General features: G+C 40.3%; 2 protein-coding genes and 1 long non-coding RNA gene across 5 annotated transcripts in view; 2 read left to right on the top strand and 1 right to left on the bottom strand.

Moving 5' to 3' along the window:
- The window catches only part of LOC111267342 (uncharacterized), a 31,060-nt gene extending 27,818 nt beyond the window's left edge, over positions 1 to 3,242 (top strand). Inside the window, exon 2 of the mRNA XM_022845542.2 lies at positions 3,090 to 3,242. Coding sequence (XP_022701277.2) covers positions 3,090 to 3,130 — 41 coding nt within the window. The 3' untranslated portion in view covers positions 3,131 to 3,242. The remainder of the gene's footprint in view (positions 1 to 3,089) is intronic.
- Positions 3,243 to 5,094: 1,852 nt separating this feature from the next.
- LOC147752543 (uncharacterized) lies at positions 5,095 to 8,187 on the top strand. Its single transcript, XR_015313753.1, has 2 exons — positions 5,095 to 6,790; positions 7,419 to 8,187. It is a non-coding gene; the product is annotated as an uncharacterized LOC147752543 (long non-coding RNA).
- A 2,970-nt stretch (positions 8,188 to 11,157) lies between these two features.
- The window catches only part of LOC111267344 (serine protease 33), a 16,770-nt gene continuing 4,369 nt past the window's right edge, over positions 11,158 to 23,558 (bottom strand). Inside the window, exons 3-8 of one of the 3 annotated variants that reach the window (XM_086971269.1) lie at positions 19,954 to 20,115; positions 19,420 to 19,561; positions 18,997 to 19,085; positions 18,752 to 18,890; positions 12,873 to 13,035; positions 11,158 to 12,538 (exon numbers count right to left, since the gene is read on the bottom strand). In XM_086971269.1, the coding sequence (XP_086827395.1) occupies positions 12,439 to 12,538; positions 12,873 to 13,035; positions 18,752 to 18,890; positions 18,997 to 19,085; positions 19,420 to 19,561; positions 19,954 to 20,115 (795 nt within the window). In that variant the 3' untranslated portion in view covers positions 11,158 to 12,438. Of the gene's footprint in view, positions 12,539 to 12,872; positions 13,036 to 15,754; positions 15,955 to 18,751; positions 18,891 to 18,996; positions 19,086 to 19,419; positions 19,562 to 19,953; positions 20,116 to 23,558 lie in introns of those variants that run through there. The other 2 variants (XM_022845545.1, XM_022845546.2) reach the window with 2 other exon arrangements.

Below are 23,558 nucleotides of genomic sequence, written 5' to 3'. Positions count from 1 at the left end.
GAAATTCACAGAACTCTCGAGCACCCAGGACCCCGGCGTTTGTAATCAAAATACCGAAAATGATATTTTGATGATCTTATTTACATATACTATATTATATTATATTGTATATTTACATATACAGATACTAACACTAGATGGTTGTCATGGGAAATTTTTTAAACCATTTTATCGGCCCTATTGATATGGGTCTCGAATTTAACTTACACCATCTCTTATATAGTCACCTGCACTGAGCATCAGCGAGCAGCGACGCTGGACAACTATCTTATGAACTCGGAGTCGCAATAATTGTTCCATTGGCAAAGTTAAGGCCTTCGAGCGTGGTGGACGCATGAAGTGAGCTGGAAACGGGGCGACTCATGTGTCGATAAGATATGCATGTCTAACGCCTGAATGCACATACAAACCCTACTGTTCGAAGTTTCCTCAAGCTGAATGAACTTGAATTCTCCTAACAGGCCACCGAGGAAGTTCTGCTGCTGCTGCTCTTGCTGTAGACGCTGTCGTGGATTGTGCAATGCTTTGAAACGCAGATAGTATAGTGCTAATATAATGATACCGCAGTGACGTTAAGCTACTAATGGCTTACCCTGTTGGTGGAACGTTTAACACAGATAAGCGGTTCGAAATGTCTCAAATTATTTTCTACTTCACACACACTGAGGCTAGCTATGAAAGAAGTAAATGCCGACAACTGAATAATAGTTAAAATGAAAGCTGTCAAATGATCAGTAATGACAGTTCCGCAATAGTCTTAATGCTCTGGTTTGGCACTTTAAGCGCCATTAACGTAGATCTATAAAATTTGCTTTTATGTTTTGCTAGTAGAAATGGCCGTAGTCACACAACGGTGCATTGTATATGTGAATTTAAAAATTAGACGATTTGCTTAGGTAAATTTCGACATTGTTTGTATTTTTTTTAAATTTTGCTAATTTTTTAATTACGCAAGCCTAACATGCCAGTAGGAGTGTAAGCGTTTTACCATTAGACTGCCCTTTCTCCGTGAATTAGTATCCTTCGAAAAGCATTTGTGGAACATTTTTTACGGTACCTCATATTTTCTGGTGGTTTTGCACTCAGTAATATAGGCCCTGTTTAAATATTGTATTATATCAGATTCTTCTTGTCTGATGATTTATGTCGGCTTGTACTGCAGAAGGCACCTAATTCCTAGGTGAAATATCAGCCTCTGCGTAAGTTGCCCATATATTCCTTTGTGCCCTCAGCGCTGATTCCAGCTTTGATTCAGGTCTATGTAAGCCATTATTCTCTCCCTCTGTGTAATCCGCCCTTACTCATCGCGTACTATTCATCCTTAATAAACATACATTTGTCCCCAAGACTTATGTCTTGTTCACTAGGGAAACGCCTCCATCGAAATCAAAATCACCTTCTGTAACTATTTGCCCGCTTAACTTACGCGTTTCAGTGACGCTTTTTAAGTGGTATTGTTTACTCCTCGTTTTATCTGCTCCTTTGTCTCATTTTTCTATAAATACGCCACAGAAGTGTTGGTAGCTTATACGGCCTCATCGACGCTCTCCTTTTAGGTCGCGCTTGTCGCTGTGGCCGATTCTGATTGGAAATGCCCTAGGTACGCATGTAACTGGAAGAGAACCAGAGGCGTGGCAGGTTGACAGTCTTCGAAACGGAAAAGCATACAAAAATAGGTTAAGCTTACCTTATCTGTAACGACGTGCGAAGGTATCAAATTAATGCGGAAATGCAGCTGAAAGATGCACGTCATATGCGTCTTTCATGAAGCCTTGCGTTCATAAAACTATGATTTTCTAATTAAAAAATAAGTATCCCGGTAATAACCGGCTCTCTCGAAAAATTCAAATTCAACATAGTAACTAAAACGCTTTATTCGCGTTTAGTTTTAGCGTATAATACCGGTAGAAACTTTTACGGCACATCTATCTCTGATTGTGTTCCTTATTAATCGATAGGCATGTTAAACGATCTCTCATAGACTTTCGTACTGAATTGAGCAAAGAGCAATCGGCTCATTGAGGAGCTAACGCATCTATCCGGAGCGTAACCCTGTGGGGTTCGGTAGCTTGCGTACAGCTACCAAATTAGCATCCGGTACTTCATACCACATGTTTGTCTTTTCCTAAGAATGGTGACGATTAAGCACGTGACAACGCATGCCTTTACGAAGACGTATAACAGCCGGACACAACGACGTTTTCGTTACAGATCTTAAGTAACTTGTCGTAGCTACGTCCGTCTGCTCGTGTCCAATCCTGGTTGAGTTGACGCACTACTTAAGGGATGTTGTTACACTGTCCATAGCGGGTACCTGGACGCGGTGTCCCTACGTGCAATCAATCAGAGTTTTCTTTATTATCAGTGATGTGTCGTTATTATGCTAACTGTTGTTATCCTTGTTAGACGGCCTGGATTGGCGATCCCTTTTCGAAGTAAGCTCTGCGACCTCATCAACAGACGCGACAACAACGCCTAAACCCGCCTTTACTTTTGTCTGTCAGTCTGTCTAATGCAATACGACGTCTGAATGTGTTTCATGCTGAGGCAAAGGATATCGTACGCTTGACTGGCAGCGCTGCCAGCTGAACCCTGAACCCATTCAAGCCACTAGTTTGCTAAAGACGGCCAGAATCAGAAAGCTAAATGCTGCTAGAACCGCGCACATACACACAGGCGTTCGTTATTACTATTGATCACTGAGGCCTACTTTTGCTGCTGGGGCTTTTACTCTCTCTATTTCTGTCAGGGGGAGAGGCTTTGATTAGGAAAAGCAGCCTCAAAGCAGTAGCAGTGGAACAAAGCCCACTTGGTTTCTGTTTACCGTCGAGCACGATGAGACAAACTCACAAGGGTATTGTCAATTCCCCCTGCTACCATCTCTCGCAGTTGACGATCAGGAGCCTATGGGAGGTGGCAAATAGGGAAAGGAATTCAATCAGAGAGTCGCCCTCAGACCACGAACTCATATGTGATATGCCCTTACCTGAATACGTTACGGGAGTCCTACTCCTAAACAGAAATTAGACAGCTACAACAGCGGAGAACAGCGGAAATCACTAAGGTGTTATTTCTATTCTTATTTCCAGGTAAGCAAATGATCGATAATAACCGCCTACAAATCAACTAAAAAAATCGACGATTCGTTCTTTTGATTATCTAATTCACCAACCCTAAAGCCTACAGTTTGTCCACAGTTTCCGAATACTCGATTAAATATTTTCTGGCGCTTTTACATTTCTTCAACATACGATAGTAGTAGTATAAATATAGGTGTCTCCCAGCTTTTTAGTTTTAACGGTAAGTCTGTCAGGCAGTGGATACACTTCAGAGGATTGGAGAGAAGGTATGTATTCGTATTATCCACCTCAGACTACACTAACTTAATGGCGAAAATTATCTTCTGTGGTAAAAGGACGGAATATGGCAGACGCAAGTAGTACCAAACGAACCAACATTTGGTTAAATCATACGTATTAGTAAAAGCGTTCTTTCGAATCCTGAGTAATCCCGACGCTTGTTTATTTATTCCGGATTTTCTTTTTGTCTGCTTTCCATGGAGATAGAAAAAAAGTTCGGAAGTCCATGCTTTCACGCACGCGCCACTCGTGCCTTTTACTGGCCTTTTTTTTAATCTACAATCAACAGAGGACACTTTAGCTAGTGCCATAAACAATGTCCTTTCCAAATAGGAAAAGGAACTCAGGGAGGGGGCAGCGATAAGTAGGGCACAAGGTTCGATGTCCGGGTGACTAAGAACAAAAATAAATAGGCGGGCATCCCCTGACCTATTCAACGTCGTAATAGTCCTTCGCCGCCAATAAGTGGACCCTGACGAGGAAAATGCTTAACGAAGCACCGATCGCAGCATATGCAAAAGAAAAAGATGGGGTGGACTATCTTTGCATTTCGTAGCTTTTCTTTTAAGGCTTTACCAAGAAAAGCAGCTGAACTTCCACACCATCGGTACGCGTTCGGCCATCATGGCAGCCTCTACAGCCGACGCCGGCACTACGATCACCTCGATTTCGCGGAAACATTTCACACTGCCTCATGCTGCTCCCCCGCCACGCCAGTTTTGCACATGGAGTTCGTTAGAACCTACAATTCTGAGGCCACAGTGAATGCGATTCTGCTATGGTAGATATGGTATGGTGAGGATCTACTGAGTCTAGATACTGGTCTGTGAAGAACGATGAAGACTGGCCGTAGTAGAAGAGTGAAGTGGTATGTTAGTTCGAGGTGTTTATGTCTTCCTTTGGCCATATTGTAGCCCAGGCCTAATGAGGCTACCTTCCGACACCCAGCTCTCCATATCCATGCTCAAGAATTATTGCGTAGCTGAAGTAATTTACGATATACGAAATATTCTTAGTCTAGTGTTACACTAATAAGCATATACTAAGGATTTTTTTACATTTACCTTGTTTATAATATTCAATATATAGGACCATGCTAGGATTTACTTGGTGAAACGTTATGAAGTCAAAAACGTCACAAGGCGCATTTTTCAGTTCAAAGCAGGATATAACTTGATCTCACCTAGGTTAGTTTCTCTTAAAGTGGTTAGATTTGCTGTGTACTACGAGAGCGCCTATCGCTGCGGCGCTTTTTTAGCTCTTGTTAGAAAAAGCCAACTTTATAAGTAGCAAAAAAAAATATTTTCCTTTTTATTAGCTTACCCGGAACACTAAGCGATTTACTTTCACGTTTTCGTAGATTTTCTATTTGGGTGGTCCTCAAGCATACCCACGTAGCGCATAATAATAATTAGCACGCATGTACAAATACGCTGTTTGTTCTAGAATTGAATCACGTATCATTCTATCTATATATATTTAGGTTGGAATATTCTGTTGTCGTTTGTACTCTACACTCTGCGGCTAACAAGAAATGATGTCCCTGTTGAGGTTACGGCGATGATGGAAGTCGCGGTGGCCATAGTTGGAGTCGAATCTAACACATTCGATAAATGCCAATAGTGAACGATATATATACTCAAGCACATAGGGAAGAAGTTAGTAAAAAAAAAAACACCTGGAAGGATACTGTAGCTTGTATACATTGCAAGCTCTGACTACGGTTCAGCGGGAACGGAACGAAGAACCCCAAAAAACAAGGCTACTACCACTACTAGCACAAAAAGGAGCTACTAAAAAGGCTTGGGACCCAGACGAAGAAAACGCTGCAAAGAAATCAGTCTTCTTCTGCGAGTTTTCATTTCCTTAAAAGAGGGTAAGGCAGCAGCTCTCCCAGGCTGGCAGGATACAGCTAGCCCACGTCATTAACCAGCATCCAGAAGTTTTTTTGGAACCACGCCACCTTCAGAGTCCTTTCTTTTCGAGTTGAAGGAAGTGGCACTTCGCTCTAATCTTGGAACTAGAGAGAAGTGAATGTTTAGAGTTGAGCACGAACTAAGGGGCTCCATGCCTCGTCTGCTGTGCTTGGATTTCGATTCTCCAGTCTAGCCACTGTCGACACAAGCGCCCGCACCTCAACGTACCTAGCAACGTCCCCGCTGACATCTGCCGCCATTTCAAACATGAAATGCTCTCATTTGCTATTATGCTGCTGCAGGTGCTATCCCTGCTTTGGAAAAGTGTTTCACCCTTCCAAAATATGCTCAATAAAGAGGAAAACTTATCGGTGTTATATCAAACGAAAACAAAGCGAGCATACTGAAGAGCTCTATTATTATCCTTACCAATCTCGTTCTAGGGGCAGCCAATGACTGTAGCAAGCATCGCAGTAACTATGAGATCAAGTATTGATTATGGTACTCAATGCTCTTAAGAACAAAGACAAGTGCCTAAATCGTATGAGAAGGGAAACCGCTTGATCTCATTCGTCAGCGTAGACAGAACTTAGGAGGGTAAGAAACGATGAAAGTTCTTTTCTTGCCTAGAGTTTCCATCAACCGCGGCTGCTGAGAGCCGGACGCTTCATAAGACTGAGATTAAAAAAAATGAACAGAGCAGGAAAAAAGCCGCAACAATTGTACTTGCCTACAGTTTTTTACAATATGCCTCTGTGTCTATATATAATGAATGTGGTTTTATGAAATCACTTATTGACCTCGCTAATACTACGACCACTTTAGCAATATGCATCGTGCTGCGGGTCAATTTTACGTCAGAACGAGTTGCACGTTTTGACATCTTATTGTTGAGCCGTCAGCTAATTGAACACTACTCTTATATTTGTACAGGCTGCACTAACTGTCCGTCCATGTTTTTAGTCCAATACATATTTAAACTGCATTAGTCAAAACCGATGCCAGTTGATTTGGGCATAATCCTTTCACTGTATCAGCAGTCTATATCTTAACTTACACAACAGTATATCGACAGGTGTGAAGTTAGACAGTTACGCGGATCACTTTACACGAGGTAAATTGATTTACTTGGCAATTACTGGGAAAAAATATCGTATCACGTAAATGACTTGCATACATGTTAAAATGAAAATATTTAGAGCAAAAATACGGTACATCTACGATAACTTTATTGTTTCAATTTATACTAATATATTACTTATAGGTTGTTCAAAGATATACTCAGAGGACTGAAAGTCTCACGGTTTTGTTTTCACTCGAGAGCAAATAGGTCACCTCTGGTAGGCGATAGCTGCAGAGGCCTGACGTGGCCCTTCCCCTAGAGACAGAGCAAGCTGTAACTCGATTTGACCAAAGTACTTGATCCGCTTACGAGACTATTATGTGAAGTGCGGAAAGCAGAATAGAGGAACTTTTGGTCTGGAATCGCTTCATTTTCATCAGACGACAAAAAAGGTTAGAATATATAAACGACTTTTTTGTTGTATACACGCATTAAGTACCTCATGTTATGGACATTAAAATACTGAACAAGGAAGAATAGGCTCAAGTCTAACCTAGAGCAAATAGTTACGCCACTGCTTTCTACACCTGGTATCTTTAGTCCAGTTATCTAATAACAAACAATTAGAGATAGTTCAACGACGGTGCCTTCGATTGTCACTCACAGTCGATAATTCTATATTTTAGACCACTGAGGCACCGCAAGGCAGTTAGAGACTCTATGGCCTATTCACGGAACTTCGTTGTTTTGTAATCATCTCTGCCTTGAATCGATGCTTTCATAGCAGCCGGTTTTAACATGTCAAACCCCACGATTTACATTTTGTATGGAGCTCACATGACCCTTCACTAAACTGTTCGCATGATTTGACCTGTGTCAACAATTCCTCATTCTATTTAAACTAATATATATGTTCTTCATTTTTGGAAGATTCTTCAATCATGAATATCTCACCTCATGCGCTGAAGGATGCCACAAAATAAATTGCTTTTGCTAATTTTTTTGTTCTTAAAATCACATAGTTCCTATAAATCCGACTCAGCTTGTACGAGGCACACTAAAGACTTGTGATGTTTCTAGCAAAAAACACGGGACTAAGCGAAACGGTCAATATACACCTCGCCAAACGCCAAATCAGCGTGATGATTTTAGCCCGCTAACACTGCACGTGCTGTGGCCGCATCGTAATCCTCTACTGGCTACTACGAAAAACGAAGATTATTACTTTTAATACCGTCGTAACGTTTTGGCTACTTGTCTTACCTTAGAGATGATTTTAGGCCCATATTATATGTAATAAGTATAGTATAGGTATTGACGCTGTATTATATGTACAATGTTGGAAATATTCGAGAAGAATTATTCCTATGAGAAAGTTTTTTACAGCGGCTGCGATCGTCCCTCTGCCTATCCTGCTTATTTGCGTTTATGTTTATCTTCTATATTGAATGTTCTTGCAAATGAGTATTAATTAATAAATACTAGCTCTATACTAATTTAACACAGCCTGACTATGTCGACCGTAGAATACTCCGCTGTCAGGTTGTAGGTCGTCAAGGGAGGATTAAGGCAAAAACAACACTCGCTACTTGTTCAAGCAAACACAGCCCCCTGGAGGTTCACCAGAAGGCAATCTGTTCCTGGTTGTAGCATGAACTACTTCAGTAAAACCTGTCGGAAAGGTTGTGACCGACTAAAATGTTGGACACCGCAGACAAATATGCTTGGAATCAACAGAGCCTGCCGTCGCCGGTGGGAAGAAAGAATTCATCCTTCATTCCAGTTCTGGATTGAGGTTCGCTGAGTTGAGTAGTGATCGAGAAAACGAGAATATGGTTATAAAAGAAAATTTCAAATCGAAGTAGAAAAACGAAAAAGCTAATTTCTATAGGCTTATTTCGAAATACGAAGTCCACATGAAGGGCTTTTAAATTGATTTTGGTCAGTTAATTAAATGACAATTGTTGCTGGTTCCGTCGTAGTGTCTAAGTAAAGCTCATCATGCATTAGGACTCATTACTTCAGGTGGTCAACACAGTTAGCGTTCATAGCAAATGTTGGCTATAAACATTCAGAAGTAACGCGTTTCAAGAGATACACCATAAATCGTCGTTCGCTATAGTAGTGATTCCCCTCATCCGTGATCGAAGTCGAGTATGACCATCTAAATAACCCGGGAACTCTTTCTTATTGAGCAAAACCTAATTTAAGCGTCTTGCTTTTAGCTTGCAGGGATCGCAATCCCAAATAATGACAAATATCCTTTATGAAGTTCAGCCTTCTACAATATTTCTAATAATTCTATAATAATGTAATCTAGTTAAAAATGTGTGTTACACACTGTGCCGCTTACATACCCTCCACCTGGCTTCCTTCTTATGACTTCAGGTTTCTCATTCTTTCCAGTCGTCTTGAAAATGTGGGCCAGTATTGATTAGGAACACCTTTTTTCCCAGAACGGTAGCTAGTGATAATCACTTTGACTTATTGAAAAAAAAATTTTAGCAAGACTCTGGTGAAAATAACGAGTTTACTTTCTTATAGAACAATGGTCCACCTGTACAATATCGTAATTACGTAAAAACTATTTCGATAAAGATCTTCAACCTGGTTAATTAGTCGTAGCGAACCTAAAATATACCCTGCCAATTTTCCAGACCTTATGCCTACAGGCTTTTCCTCTGTGGATATACCTGAGAGAACCGATGACACTGGAAGATTGAATTATCGAGCTCGAGAATCAATAGCCCGTCATTGTCAGCTGTAAAATAACCAAAACGGTAATAGCTTTGCATATCTAAAGTAAAAAAGAAAAGCGTACGCTCTATATGGATTATTCTGCATTTCAGATGTTAATTAAATGTAAAAAAAGCGAAGGTGTAATCATTGTGTTTTGGTTATCTTTTTTATCTATATATATATATATATATATATATATATATATATATATATATATGCGATTACTGAAGATCAAGGGGCAAACATAGTGAAGGATGCAGCTCTGATTGTAACTTTAAAGCAAACTAATTAATGATAGTATTTCTTCTTGGCAGTTTATCCAGCTGACTTATTTCGAACGGCCTGTGGCTAACAGATTGTATACCCAGCAGTATGGCAGTTCTCGATCACTGATTATGTATGTAATTGGCTACTGACTTGATAATATAGGACTACAGCCCCGGAGCAGCTAATTTAATATCCAAACGAACAGCAAGCAAATCTGCAGTGCATCTGGCCCGCCTAGACCTGTTGTCTGAGGCCGATAAGCAAGCAAAGTACACTGAATGCAAGTGGCTAGGGCAAGCTTAGTCTTGCATAACAAAGTCTCTTCAACCAGTCGGAGCATCTATGCTGCCCCGAGGCTAGTCAGAGTACGGGACTTAACGAGTCCAGGTGGCGAAAAATAAGTTCTACTCGAAAATGATCTGTAGAGGAAGACCGTTGTCGAGTATTTCAATTTGCACATTTGTGTGTATCGGTAAGTGGCTCATTTTTAGCCTCATCCTCTCTAATCTATATCCTTCTGTAATTGCACGGTCTCATATTTGAAGGCTAACTTGGCCGCCTTTGTTTAACAACGTTTCACGTAATATCGGACATTATACATCCTTTTTTCTACTGCGTGTCCTTAGTCTTCGTTCGCCACCATACGTCGATAGCTTAGATATGCCCTAGAGTTTTCAGTAATTTTGATTAACCGGAGCATTTGGCAATCACTATCGAAGGTTTTCTTCAGTGTCCACAAATGAAGTTGGCCAATGACGAAACAGTGAAACATCGATCTGCAAGCGTGCGATTCGCACGCAGCTGTGGCAAAATTCACTCTTCTACAAGGCGAAGAACATCCAATACCTTAGATGATACAATTATAAATTACATAGTATCAGTAAATATGGCTTTGCTAGGAGTTATATCAAAGCGAAAAAGGACCTTGTAAGTTATTTGCAATAGGAATATCGAACAGACTTCAGTGTCGATGCTTAGCGGAGGCGACACAAAGTATTGCGCTTGTAAACTTCTTCGCCGGCAGGAAACTATACAATCAACGGGTTTCTGTACTTCGTACAACAGCGGCTAGCACCGTAACTCTTAGTTACGCTATATCATTGTCTTGGACCTCATCAGTCACCACGTGTGTTCTAACTAACAAAATGATTCTGATTATTATTCTTTCATAATTATCGTTACTCGGTTATGGATTATGTATTCTGAGGTACTTACCAGCGCCGGCTAGAAGCCTCAAGAGCGAGCCTTTAATGCAAATAATGTTGAATTTCACAAGAAAGGAATAGTCGACAGCCGGTCTCATTAACATAGCGCTGCTGTGAGTCCTTTGAAAGCTTCCAGCGGTAGCTTACGCAATCGAGTCCCGCTGAGAAGCAACCTATCTGTTCGGAAACTATGAGCCTGCTTAGTTGTATTACAGGACACTCTATGCCCTGGCGTAGTGCAGATCAGTGTGAGCCCGTGCAAACGTACATAAAATTCCGAATTTCGATAAACTTCAACCGGACTTTAGGGACGGTGCTAATAGTGGGTATGCTAAAGTCAAGGTAGGATAGAAAAGGTAGAAAAATAAAAAAGGCTGCCCTGAACCAGATCGAATATTAGTCAGTGGATAAAGGATTGCTAATCTATAACTAAGCTAAACATATAACTAAAAATTAATTTCTAAAAATCTATTCTACTTGCTCCCATGAAAATCGACCTACTTTATTCGATTTCTTTAGATTGGACCAAAAAAAAAACTTCGAAAATGTCTTGCTGGTACACTCATACCGAGCATTCAATGGACAGTGAAATATGGAGGAAGCCATAATTTAAAAACAATGATACATTATCAATTTTATTCAAAGAGTCTTCTTTGATTAGCTTTCTGGCTTAGATATTTTAATTATACTGTACTGCAATATATTAACATTTGTTATATGTATACCTAAGCACAATATTGCGTAAGCTATAAACTTTCGTAGGAATTAGCGTTTCTTTTCCACATTACAGAGCCAATCCTGATTAGGCTGCATCACACAAGAACCACTGAAACTATATTTAACCAACATTGCTACTGTAATTATTATAATTAACGATATTCAACAACACAAATAATAGATAAACTATAAATATGCACTTACGTGTATGCGTAATTATAACACCCGCTAGTGAATTGAAATAATGGTAAGTGTTTTGCTGCTGAATTAGACTAAATAGGCGAGATCGTGATATTGGGAGTATATGGATACTCACTAGAGAGTAACACATCGTAATGCTACAAAGCAGTTTGCTTGTTTTAAATCGACATATGGATTGAGGTTTACCAATCACGCCAAAATAGACAATCACGATATGTGCTAAACAATGGAGCGTTGGAAAGTTAAAGCCTAACTTCTTTTGTAGCTGATTATAGCACTCATAGCGTTTGATTGATTCCGCTGATAACAGGTAATCTACAAAAGTGTTTACACAGTATCTCATAATGACGATCACTAGGTGATACAGAGTACACACGCTACAAGTGTTATCAAGTTAGTGCAGAGGAAAATGACCTATTGCATCCATCTAGAGTTATTTCTTGAACAACGGGGTGTAGACCTTGTTTACAAATACTATCTCGTTGCCTCGATATAGATATAATCTTCATCGCAATCACTCTTTGATCTAGCTTTTCTGTTAGCGCACCAGTATCGTTCTAATAGAAGAGCAAATCGGTCGCTTCGGAATAATGTTACAACAGAGGTACGCTTTTGCGTTACAATTGCACGTTTCAAGTCTGTCATGAGCTTATCTATCCAAGCCGGTTTTTCAGTTCCATTCAATAAACCATCTTCGCAAAGTGGATCTTTGCGCGCACTTCTTCAAAACGTAAGAAACGCTAATTACGCAAACGCTCATATAACGTGCAAGTATCGTTGGTCGGGAGGCTGCACGCGGTTCTGGCGAGGGTTACAGATATCGATCTTCTGTCTCGATGGTATATGGGAATAGCAATCAACAACTGTGAACTCGACAACAAGGTGTCAGGTGATCACTTCTGCGTTTACTGCTAGCTGTATTGTCTCCATTTGACGTACGGGCCTTGTTGTACACGCGTCCTGCAGAAGGTCTATTTTGAGATATACGCGATAGCAGCCTTTCGCTTTTTATAGAAGTCCACCACACTCCAGAGCGGACGAAACCATCTTTGATCAGACTCTTGCGGCGACCTGAAGATTAGCAAAGACTTAGCACTTAGCGAAGCTAAATCATGACAAGTACATCATAGAAGGAAACAGATATCGAAATAGAATACACTTCTAACGCAAGTTCTGCAGTCTACTACAGGAATGAGCTTTGAACGCAGTTTTTACTAGAGTAATCAGCCTTGGCATTTACAAAATAAAGGCTCCCTTAAATCTCGAATTTTTCAGTACAGGCACTGACTGCTTGCTCAGGATGAGAATGAAAAATCAAGTAATAAGATAGGAACTAATTATGAATGGCTGCCAACGGTTGAGAACCCTAATCGTAAGCATTGAGGGAAGCTCAAAGGGCACATACCTCAGCATTCGTGGCAAAGCCATCATTCGTTCAATCCACGGTCGATAGTATGAAATGTTCATGTAGACTCCAGGAAGATTGGGCTCGGCGCAGCGAATGCCATGCGAGACAGTTCCAGCTAAGACCCATTGTCCGTTGGGCCTTTGAACTGACAAAGGGCCACCTGCGAAACCCAATAGCACAGCTAGGGTGTAATCAGGCCACGGGGTAAACTTTTACTAGTAACATTTATTGATATCATTTAAAATTTCTATCATTTTCTTTCATTATTCAAAGCACACAGAAACAGCCCGGTTGTATGTTCCATAATCAGGTCAACATTGATTCACAGACGAGATACACAAAGGATGTACAAGAAATACACATTTCGATATTTATATAGGTAGTCATCCATGTCGATCGATCTTTATATTATCATCATGGTCATTCTTTTTCCGTTGCTGTCTCTGTACACTGTCCATTAACATCAGAAATATGCAGGACCTAGACAGGAAAGACTTTGGGGAGGATCGCATTTGTCTAATCGCATTAGTGATAATTAGAGGCCCTAGCTACTCACTCAGCGTTGTTTTCTGCATCTCCTTGGTCTACTACTATATTCATATTAACATAAGAACATCTACGTCTTTATGCATATGCGTATAAGTGTGTTTCCACGTATATTCATTTTTGAAGTTACGTTACAATTGCCCCGAGGCAGAAGGTAACAAAAGCGTAACACTTGACACTCGTCTAAGGATTCAATAACGCAAAACACCCGCCATCACTGTGGTAAAGCCCATTTGCTTTATTTGATACTAGGCGGCGCCATTAACACGGCCCTGAGTTAAGTTGGTCAAAGGAATTTTATTCTTTTTTGAGGCTTTCCCAAAAACGATAAATGGTGTTTGTCTTGCTCCTCGTGGACGTCTGTACCTTGCTGCTGTTCCACTGAGACGCTCCATACTTCAACTGAATTTTCTCGCACCAAATGCACTGTGAACTTTGTCGTTTGCGGAAAAGACAAAAGGGAACAGAACGAAAACCAGTCTGCATGTGGTCCAAAGCTTTGAAATGAAGCAACGGGAGCGTACTTATCGTGGTATAAAAGGGACGCAGATTTGTGGATGGACACCGTGGGTGGATTTTCTGTGAGAAGGCAATAAGGAAATGGTCGTGAAAAGTGAAGGCAGTCACCCAAAACACGAGGGCCAATCGACAAAAAGCTGGAAGTTCAGAAGGCCTTACGGGGCCGAGTAGAGAACACGAGTAGTATTCCTTCTACTTCTTAGTTCTTCTAGTTAAAACAGAACGGCATGATGTCGTATCAAATGCTAGTGAGACTCAAAGCTATGAAAGAAAAATGTATGTAGATGATGACGCGCGCAACATTTGTTATTAACCCGTACTATAACATGTTGTCCTTATTTTTAGTCAGTCACACAATTTACAAGTGAAAATCGCTTGCAAACGTAACGAACGCATTGTTGTTGTATGCCTACACCGGGTGCGCGGTCTTCATATAACTGACTTGGGTATTTTCATCGGACATATGGGACCTTGGCTGGATTATCGCATGGACGAGTAGGACCGGAACGCGTAAAATAGTCTCAGACAAGAGGATTCCAGGTGACGCTCCGAGAGTTGCAATTGGTCTGAGCTAGTATTCATTCATTCATACATACATTTCAAAAGCTCGTTCAACATAAGAAACACGTGCTGTTACACATTTGTTTAGGGTAAGAGCCGTCACTAACCTGTACGCAAGATTCATAGGGAACTCAAGGGTACTTAACCATTACAAGACCCATAGGAAACTAAGGTATACGTGGAAGTACGGCTGTAATCGTTCCATTGTGCTCGAAATGGTCTTATTGAATTAATTTTTTTTTTAATATTTTAATAAGAAACTGACTATCTAAGTAATTCGTTAGCTATTGTTTGCCTTAGGTGCGTTCATAGACTTTACTAGATCCTAAGTTATGCTTTTACCGAGTAGTTATTGAATCTGCATTATCTCTGGGATTCCAACGGTAGCGAGATATGTAGGTCCATTAGCTTGCGAATAGTTTTTTGTGCAGATCGCCGCATACATATATATACACACATGCCTTACATGTGTGGTCCACTGATTTGCATAACCCGTTCCTCATATTTTTCACTCGATCGAATTTAAAACATGCTTTTTATGACTGTATATAGGCTTACACTCTTCGAGCGTACCCGGTAAGCCTGTGCGTCATTAAAATAGCCTTCGTTTTTCCAGCTGCTAGTCCACAATTTAGAAATTAATGCCAAATTATATTGCAACAATTGATACACGAAACAATCTTTAAGCTATAGTCCGATCAACTGTTCGTTAATCTGAACAATTCTATACGGAATAGCTCATGTCGTGTCCACCAACGGCTGGTATATGTAAGTATATGAGCGATCTGCCATATATAATGATCCTTCAACCTATATACCTGAGCCTTCATTTCTGGTTGTCATCTTACTATTGCGACAATTTTTCTAGTTTCGTTTTCATGCTTGTCACCATTATATCTTTATATCTGTAAGCTCAATGAGTGGCCTCAGACGAATGTTCAGAAACTGGCCCACGTGTTACCGTTATTTTTTGCCAACTGCACGTACCTGTACGGATGCATACGTATCACAGGCTCTTTGTCTCGTGCAGTTCTGATCAATCTTGAGCATTGGACCCGCATATGTATACATGCACACGTCCACGCGTACTGTATAGTACGGTCAAACGCGATAACAGGATATTGGCCGAATTAAAACGTTCGATGTATGATTTTTAAATATTTTATTGGCCTTCAGACCCTCTGTCAAATGCTCAGGATAGACGTAAAGCCAAAGTATGATATAAGAACCGTAATAATGACAAACGTGATAATGCATAAATTCAAATATTTGTATTGAATGCGATTTTTCCAAGAGGGAACACACTGTCCACGGTTCTTGCAACCCTCCTCATGCGCCCCATGGAAAGTTTGTTAAGTGATATAACAATACGTTTTTATGGAAACGCTATCAGATAGTCACAGTACAAACAGGTTGTAGGTCCACGACATCAGGCGACAATTTCTGGCGATACCTGGTTAGAATAATAATAATAATAAACTTAAGAAAACAGGTTAATTATGTATACATACAAGTTAACCTAGTTAGCCCATTTAACGGCGCCGCCAATTTCACACACTTCATCGAACGGCGCAGAGGTAGTGTCATTTACAAAAAAAACACATTCATGCATTTGCTTCTGATAGTCCTTTTCTACCGTTATTCTAGGTTTCTGTTATCTCATTCATTGGTAGTACAATCCAGCGCCCTTGAACTAGACACTGTCTATGCTAGTTCTGTGATGCTTCGCCGCGGTCAAAACGACCTTCAGAATTCTTCACAAGGTTTTTGCCAATATACATCCTTTATATTAGAGGCAAATGTTCCGAAGCTACGTTAAAGTTATGTCATATTCACAATACTCTATCCATACTAAGCTTGCTCCGATCCCTTGGAAGGCAACCGACAAATCACCGTTTCTTTTTGCCCTTTATCAACAACAATTTACAAACGCAACCTAAAAACAGTCGTAGGCACTTAAGCTTTCAACGTGATTTTAAAAAGCAAAATTTAAGGTAAAAGTTTAGTTTCTTGAGTTCATACCTTTTCCTAGGAAGCATCTGCATATGATTTACACATAAAAGGTAAACAGGAAAATAACAATTGGTAATTATTAAATATGATAATGACTTAATGATTCCACGAGATTTGTCGACCTTGGAGATATAATCCCGTTAACGTCAGAAACTAGTATTTGTTTTGAGAAGAACAAATATAGAAGAAACAGCCTTGAATAGGTGTATTTCGTTTACAATTATGTAAGACTGTCGCAGTAATCTATCGCTTTGACGTCTCGTCGTATCTGAGAGATCAGAAAAACTACCCTAGTGTATTTAGTTTCGGAAGCGACACCTGCGTCCGGTCTTGCTCGGCCCTCTATGTTGGGAAGCATACAGGAAAACAAAATTTGTGTTAAGTGGATATTGGTCCGCAAAAAAATCTGAATGTAATAAAAAACAAAAGAGTACTTAAAACCCTATTCAATATTCGTGCGCTTTCCCTGGCCACTTATATCGGTTTAAGGCACTTGGGTCATTATACCCATATACAAAATGCTACGATAGATCAGTGTTAAGATCCTACAACCAAAGTAATTTTCATCTGTATGAAACCAATAACTGACGCATTTCACGGTTCATCACAGCTCTACGTCACTTACCATGTGACCCTATGTCAATAGTTGCGTGTTATAAATCCTAACTTCTACTTAATATGGGTCAGCGTAAATTAACGAAGAACGATTGAAGGCCTGCTGCGCTCGTAAAATATCTCCCATCATAGGCTCATATTGTTCGAACACTTTTTCCTGTTAAGGCTAAAACCTACACACACGCTACCGAGGCAATCAAACATAAAGTCGCCGCAAAGATGCTGGTCGTCGAGTTTGCTACAAGAACTAACGAAGGATTGCTTCGAGATAAAATGAGAAAAGCCCGTAAATTACCATGCGGTAGCGCTAGGACAGTTTGACTCCGCAGGGTTTGAGTACTACGAAACAGCGAAAGTACGCATGGACTCGATGGGGCCTTTCGTCGACCCTGCATTGGCGGAATGTGCAAAGCACGAATATCAGCTGTTGTACACCAAGTCCCAAACTACACACGCGATCTAATACAATATAATGTAAGTTGTTACTTACGATGTATCCTCTCACAACTGTATTCTTCATTATCCAGAGTTCCGGCCATTACTCTACTGTATGTACTCACTCTTGGCATACCGTTAACGTAGTAGTAGTATACAAAGTAGCAATCTAAATGGGCACGAAGGATCGGCAACGAGTAACGTCCTAATGGTACACTTATTATTCTCGCAGTGACTTTTTTTGGCCAGACTTGCATGCCTTACGTGTGCTAAACAAAAGATTTTACATATATGTCATATCGCACGTATCGAATATGAGTATCGACGTATGTCTTCGGCGTCGCAACTAATGAGGATCTTTGTCGCTCATTATTCAGTACTGGTAGCAATAGCAGTGAAAAAGGGTCTAAATAAAAACTACAATCTCGCGAAGGACGAACTTTTTTCTGTCTTATGAAATCGATAGCTGACAATAGATAGTAATCTAATAAAGTTCTTTAAAGGGAAGGAAGCTGATCAGTTCTTTGTCGCTAATGATAAACGAGCTTCCTTATTATGTCGACAGTAAAAACTGAAAAGATAGAAAGCGTTATTATCCTATCACTAATATCAGAAACTTACCTGCGTGCTATTATAATTCCCGTCTATAATGTAGAATGAAGAAAGAGCGAATCTACTAATATCTATATTGGCGGAACTTTAGCGAAGTTTTATCGTTCGCTCACTGGCTCGTTTAGAAATGCGCACATATATAAAAGTTTCTACAAAAAATAAAATCAATATTACTGACCGTATAAAGCTCATATAGCTAGAATATGTCGAACGCTGTAAAAGCTAGTACATCAGTTTTATCATCACTGATACCAAAGCACACACAGACACAAATATACGAGGTACGTCGCACGAAGTCAAATGAAACTTTGAACATTTCGAACAAATAGAGGGTAGGACGCGTGGATTTCTAAGAACACTTTCTCATCATATCGACAAAGAAACATCTCTCAGCTTCCCTTGTACTTCTCCATCTTGACGAGAAACAGCGTTTGAAACCGTGAGGCCTATGTATAGTCATGCCAACAACCACGATGCAACACATTCCCTCCTATAATGAAACATAGGGCACTCTATGTATGTGTATATTTTATATATATATATACGACATAAAGGGAAACATTGTTAATATCTACCTGAATCTCCCTCGCACGCATCTAACTTTCCCTCATCGTATCCTGCGCAGAGAAAATATTCGTGAATCTTCTTAACGTGTCCACTTTTCATAAACATTTGTTGGCATTTTTCTCGAGAAATTATAGGTAACTTGACGTTCTGAAAGATCAAGACGTCGAACATTTATATATAATAATCTATTGTTTCGAGCAATTTAATCTGGAGGTTGTCCAATCAGGGCAAATTCAACTGGAGTATTGCCTACCTGTAAAATTTTGGGTAGGCCTCCTTTGTGAGCCAACTTTCCCCATCCAGTCACAAAGCCGTTCTGACCCACAAAGTTTTCATCGAGATCTGAAATATCAAATGAGTACTAATAAACAGCTTAAAATTTGATTCTATTTGAAATCGAACGTTTATAATGAAGCAGGTAGGCGCTGTTTCAATGGTGACCTTCTGCTTCAGTTCTAAATTTTACATTTTCGTATTGCGTCTGACCATTTCAAAGCTTATAGACACCAACGTATATTAGTTGCTGATGACTTATGTACTCTCTAAAAATTACCCATTCAGTATGTAATTACGTCAGCAGCAATGGGCATTAAATCGCCACATACTGTCTGCATGTGATTGATTTGCATTATGTTGGCGTTTGATTCGGGGTTCGTCTTCGTCTGGGGATACAAACCAGGGAGGCAGATGGGCACAACTTTGTCGCTGAAGTCTACCGGAAATTTGAGTTCGAGGACGGCAAGGTCATTATCAAAGTCGGCTTCGTTGAAGTTCTTATGCACAATCATTCGTGTCACGGGTATTGTCTGAAGGTCCTGCTAAACAATAAAATTAAATAAGCAGTTATTCAGGGCACCTAATACTGTTTATATCTTCGAGCCCTTTTCGTGCTGCTTTTTTTTTTTACATTGAACAACTGTCTTTTTACCGGAAATTACGTTTTCATCCAATAAAGCTTACCAAGATCGCCATATTAAGTAGTGTTAGTGAATTGTTGTTTGTTGCATAATGCAACCCCATTCTGAGTAAGTCAGGGAATGTACATGATTTACTTATTGTAGTTCTTCTCAGGATTAAAACTAGGTCAACAGTGTGTACGTTCCAAAAAAAAAAAACAGATAAATCAACTAACACATAGAGCTCAATGAGCGGTAATGCACTAACGTTCTTAGAAAAGTCTTGAGGAGTATTCAGGAGAACAGATAATTACCTTTTCGTGCAGTCTATGCTGTCCAAGTATTGCGACAAGCGTTGACAGAAAAGCACGGGGTTTACAATGGGCAGCCGTAAGCGCGTGCCGTTCTGAGATGAGAACGCCGCCGCATTTATAATCCGCGATTGTCCCTAAATATTTCACTTCCTTCACAATTACCTGTGAGTACCCATAGTAGAAAAACGATTGTAACGTAAATTATCATATAACCAAAACGCTCGTAATAGTAGCGTCTAATAATAATGAAAAATTTCCTTGCACATAAACATATGATGGAGCGATAGTAGAGCCCAAATCTTATACGAATACATCAGCCCAATGAAAAGCAAATACGCTTTTATAGAACAGGATTCAATTAATTCACCACTCGTTTCTTTTATTTAAATCTTTTTTAGACGTGAACTAGTAATGGAGCATTTAGGTAGTCGCACGCGACCTGATCAGTCTATTTCAATCTGTGTCTGCATCTCCAATACGACTATCAAATATATTTCCTACACATCGACGCGCCCTAGCATTGCAAGAGCTACAAAAGTCGTAGTAGTTGCTGGAAGCATTATCTATTGCGTTCACCGTGCGGTCTTTGTCTCCTTCCTTTGAAAAGGAAATTGAACACTTGAGTTTGGCGGATTGTTAAGAGGTATCCCACCAAGCCCACTCGAATCCCATAGCAACCGCCTCCTCCCTATTACTGCGAGTAGTAAGTACGAGGCTGAATGCCTGGGCTTTTCATAGCTATTTTTCTGCTTGCTTTCTTCCAGTGGCTGTTTCCAGTTAGCTCCATTCATATAATGACTCAATTCTGTCGTGGTGTATTGTAATTTCTTTCTCTTCTCTCTCTCTCTCTCTCTCTCTCTCTCTCTCTATATCTCAATGTATATTCTGTGTGTATGACGTTTCTCTAAAAGTACTGACAAATGCACTGGCTAACGATAGCTTTAGCGGCAGCAGTAAATGATGATGCATCACGCACTATGGCGGGCTCGCAGTCGATTATTGGTCAGTTGCGTGGTGGCAACAGCGACAGTCCTGGTAGTACTAGTAACAGTAACCATAATAGAATTGTTGGAGATGTAGCTGCCCTTGTTGTTATTGCGACAACTACCGCTCTCATCTATATCCTATGTACGATGATGAAAGTGGTAGGCATCCGGTGCCCCATCAAGACACGATGATACACTGACGTTATTCATCGACGACGTACGCCAATACGTATATATAGATAGCCCCATTTGATCGTCGTTCGGCAGGAATGTGAGACCGCAATATTGATAGATGATAGGTAAATCCTGATTTGCGTAATCACAGTCGTACTCATTCTCCACTAAGGGCTGAACGATAAAGACAAGATATACAAGCCCACACATACGCACAAATCCTAATGTCGTGTCTATGTACATATCCATATACAGAGAGGAAAAAAGTAAGCTTCAGAGAGATGATATAGGGTTATTATTATCAGTGCTGCTGTTGCATCGTAATGGTGCTCTTCGTCGATAGCACAGCTGCACGAATATATAGGAAATAGCGGTATGGTGTCTGTGCGCTGCTCCTCTCACTCTCGACTCCCCCAATAAACCACAGGGTATGGGAAAACGTCATTGCGATATACTCTAGAATATGAATGAGGTAACGTACACTCATACGAGGGTGTGGGTGTCAACGGGTATTTCTTATTTCGTAGCGATATAAGAATTTCTAACGCATTTTTGAAGGCATTTGAGACATTTGCTGTGTTTGCCGCATGCCACATGAACACGGAACCGCTATGTTTACAGGACACATTGGAGCTGTCGCTTTTCAAGCACTATTTTTTCAACTATCCATGATTTTTTACGCGAAGGCCAAACGCTCATTGTAGCAAAGCGAAACGTTAAACATATTTGCTTGTCGTACAGATATACACGTTGACGTGAATAATCATTGTTGCGTTTAGACGAATCATGCTTTGGAATAACTTCTATGAGAACAAAGCGTCTTTACCGCTTCCTGAGTGCTCGGGGGGTGCAATTTTATTAACTAGACTCGGGAGCTATGACTAGCCGAAGCCCTACATGCCTTCGCGCTGTACGCATCGGTCTGACGGTTTGTCGGAAAAATGCTTTCTTCAAAGCGAAAGATGGCCTGCTTTAGTCAGCGAAAACTAATGTTTAACGATCCGCGATTCATATACCTACACACTGGAATTCTACACACGAACAATTTGTCCGTAAAAAATATTGTCCCCAAAGCGGAAGTTGACGTAGTCTATATTAGTTCGGGTACGCCTCTTCTCCGCATAGATGGCGCCGTCTTATTCATTAGATATGTTGTTTCTAGCTTGAAAGTCATTTCCACCGATACGTTTTCCAGGAGTGGCAATCACGTGCTTTCTGCGAGCCCCATGGCTGGCCAATTCAAACGTTCGTGAATTTATTTTGTCATCAAAAAGACTAATAGGAAAAATATATGGCAAAGTTGAGTTTCGAGTTACTTAAACTTGTGTGGTTAACTTATTAAGTAATCGAGAAAAGAATGCTAAAGCATAATCAAGACACAAGTACCGTAATAGTACGAGTTGGGCAGAACCCGGCAAAAAATGGTCAACCAGAGCAAAATAAAATTTAGTGTTCTGGAGCACTTCGTCTTTACTTATTGCTCTGGCCCCACATGTTTCGCTTATATTTTGCTATGCAAAAGCGGCCTATTGTGGTTATTTTGGTGGTTTACGTAAACTGTTGTGTTTATAAGCAGAACAATACTTGAAAAAAATATTCTGAATAAAAAGAAATGGATTCGGCCGCCGAAGGTAATGGTAAATGTTAAGTTAAACAATATTAAAATTGGCTTTCAGTCTTTGAATAAGCTGACAATCTCTTTCTTAGTTCGATTTTTCATTTATGCAACAGAAACCAAAGTGGCACGGGATAGCTTTCGGTATGACTTTTCTTGGTATCATCGTGCCCTACATTTTAAAAGTTTAGGAATGAGAATATTGTCCGTTTAAACGTTCAGAACATCATTGGGTAAAGTGCATAATGAAGGCGCTCACACGAACCTCATCACGAAGCGCGTTTGCCATTATATCTATGAAACAGGTAGTTGCGGGGTGAAATGCACACGTTTCGGTGCCCGTACTCTGCACGATGTAACGAAATTGTCTGTTATCTGTTCGTCGTTCCTCTGACCTTTCGTGTGTAGGTCCTTTCCTACAGTATCCGCTATGCATTTGTTCTAGTGGAAAATTATATAGTGGACGTGTGCCTATACTTATACGAGAAGATCAAAAAAAGGCCATGCAATGATAAACCGAATGCAACCGGAAGCCATCACACAGGACAGTGAGGGTCAACCGCAGGATGCTCCAGCGAGCATTCAGAACAGGTGTATTCCGTAAATTCACTAAGTTACATAGTATCAATAATAATACTGGCGACTGTCATGTTTGCGGTTTAAAGCATGATCCGCTGTCGAGAAGCGAAAGACGGCGTTTTAAGACTAAGCCATAGGTACAGCAGGCCCAATTTGTGATAATTCGACGATGCAGCCGTGAAATAAGTACCCCCATTAAATTAGAGGCGTTAAAGTCGTGGATCGAATCAGGTCGAATGAAGGTAACACAG

Source organism: Varroa jacobsoni, unplaced genomic scaffold (genome assembly GCF_002532875.2).
Source record: "Varroa jacobsoni isolate VJ856 unplaced genomic scaffold, vjacob_1.0 scaffold_1171, whole genome shotgun sequence".
Taxonomy (NCBI): domain Eukaryota; kingdom Metazoa; phylum Arthropoda; class Arachnida; order Mesostigmata; family Varroidae; genus Varroa; species Varroa jacobsoni.
The sequence above is the reverse complement of the archived record's forward strand: the minus strand, read 5'-3'. Positions and strand labels throughout refer to the sequence as shown.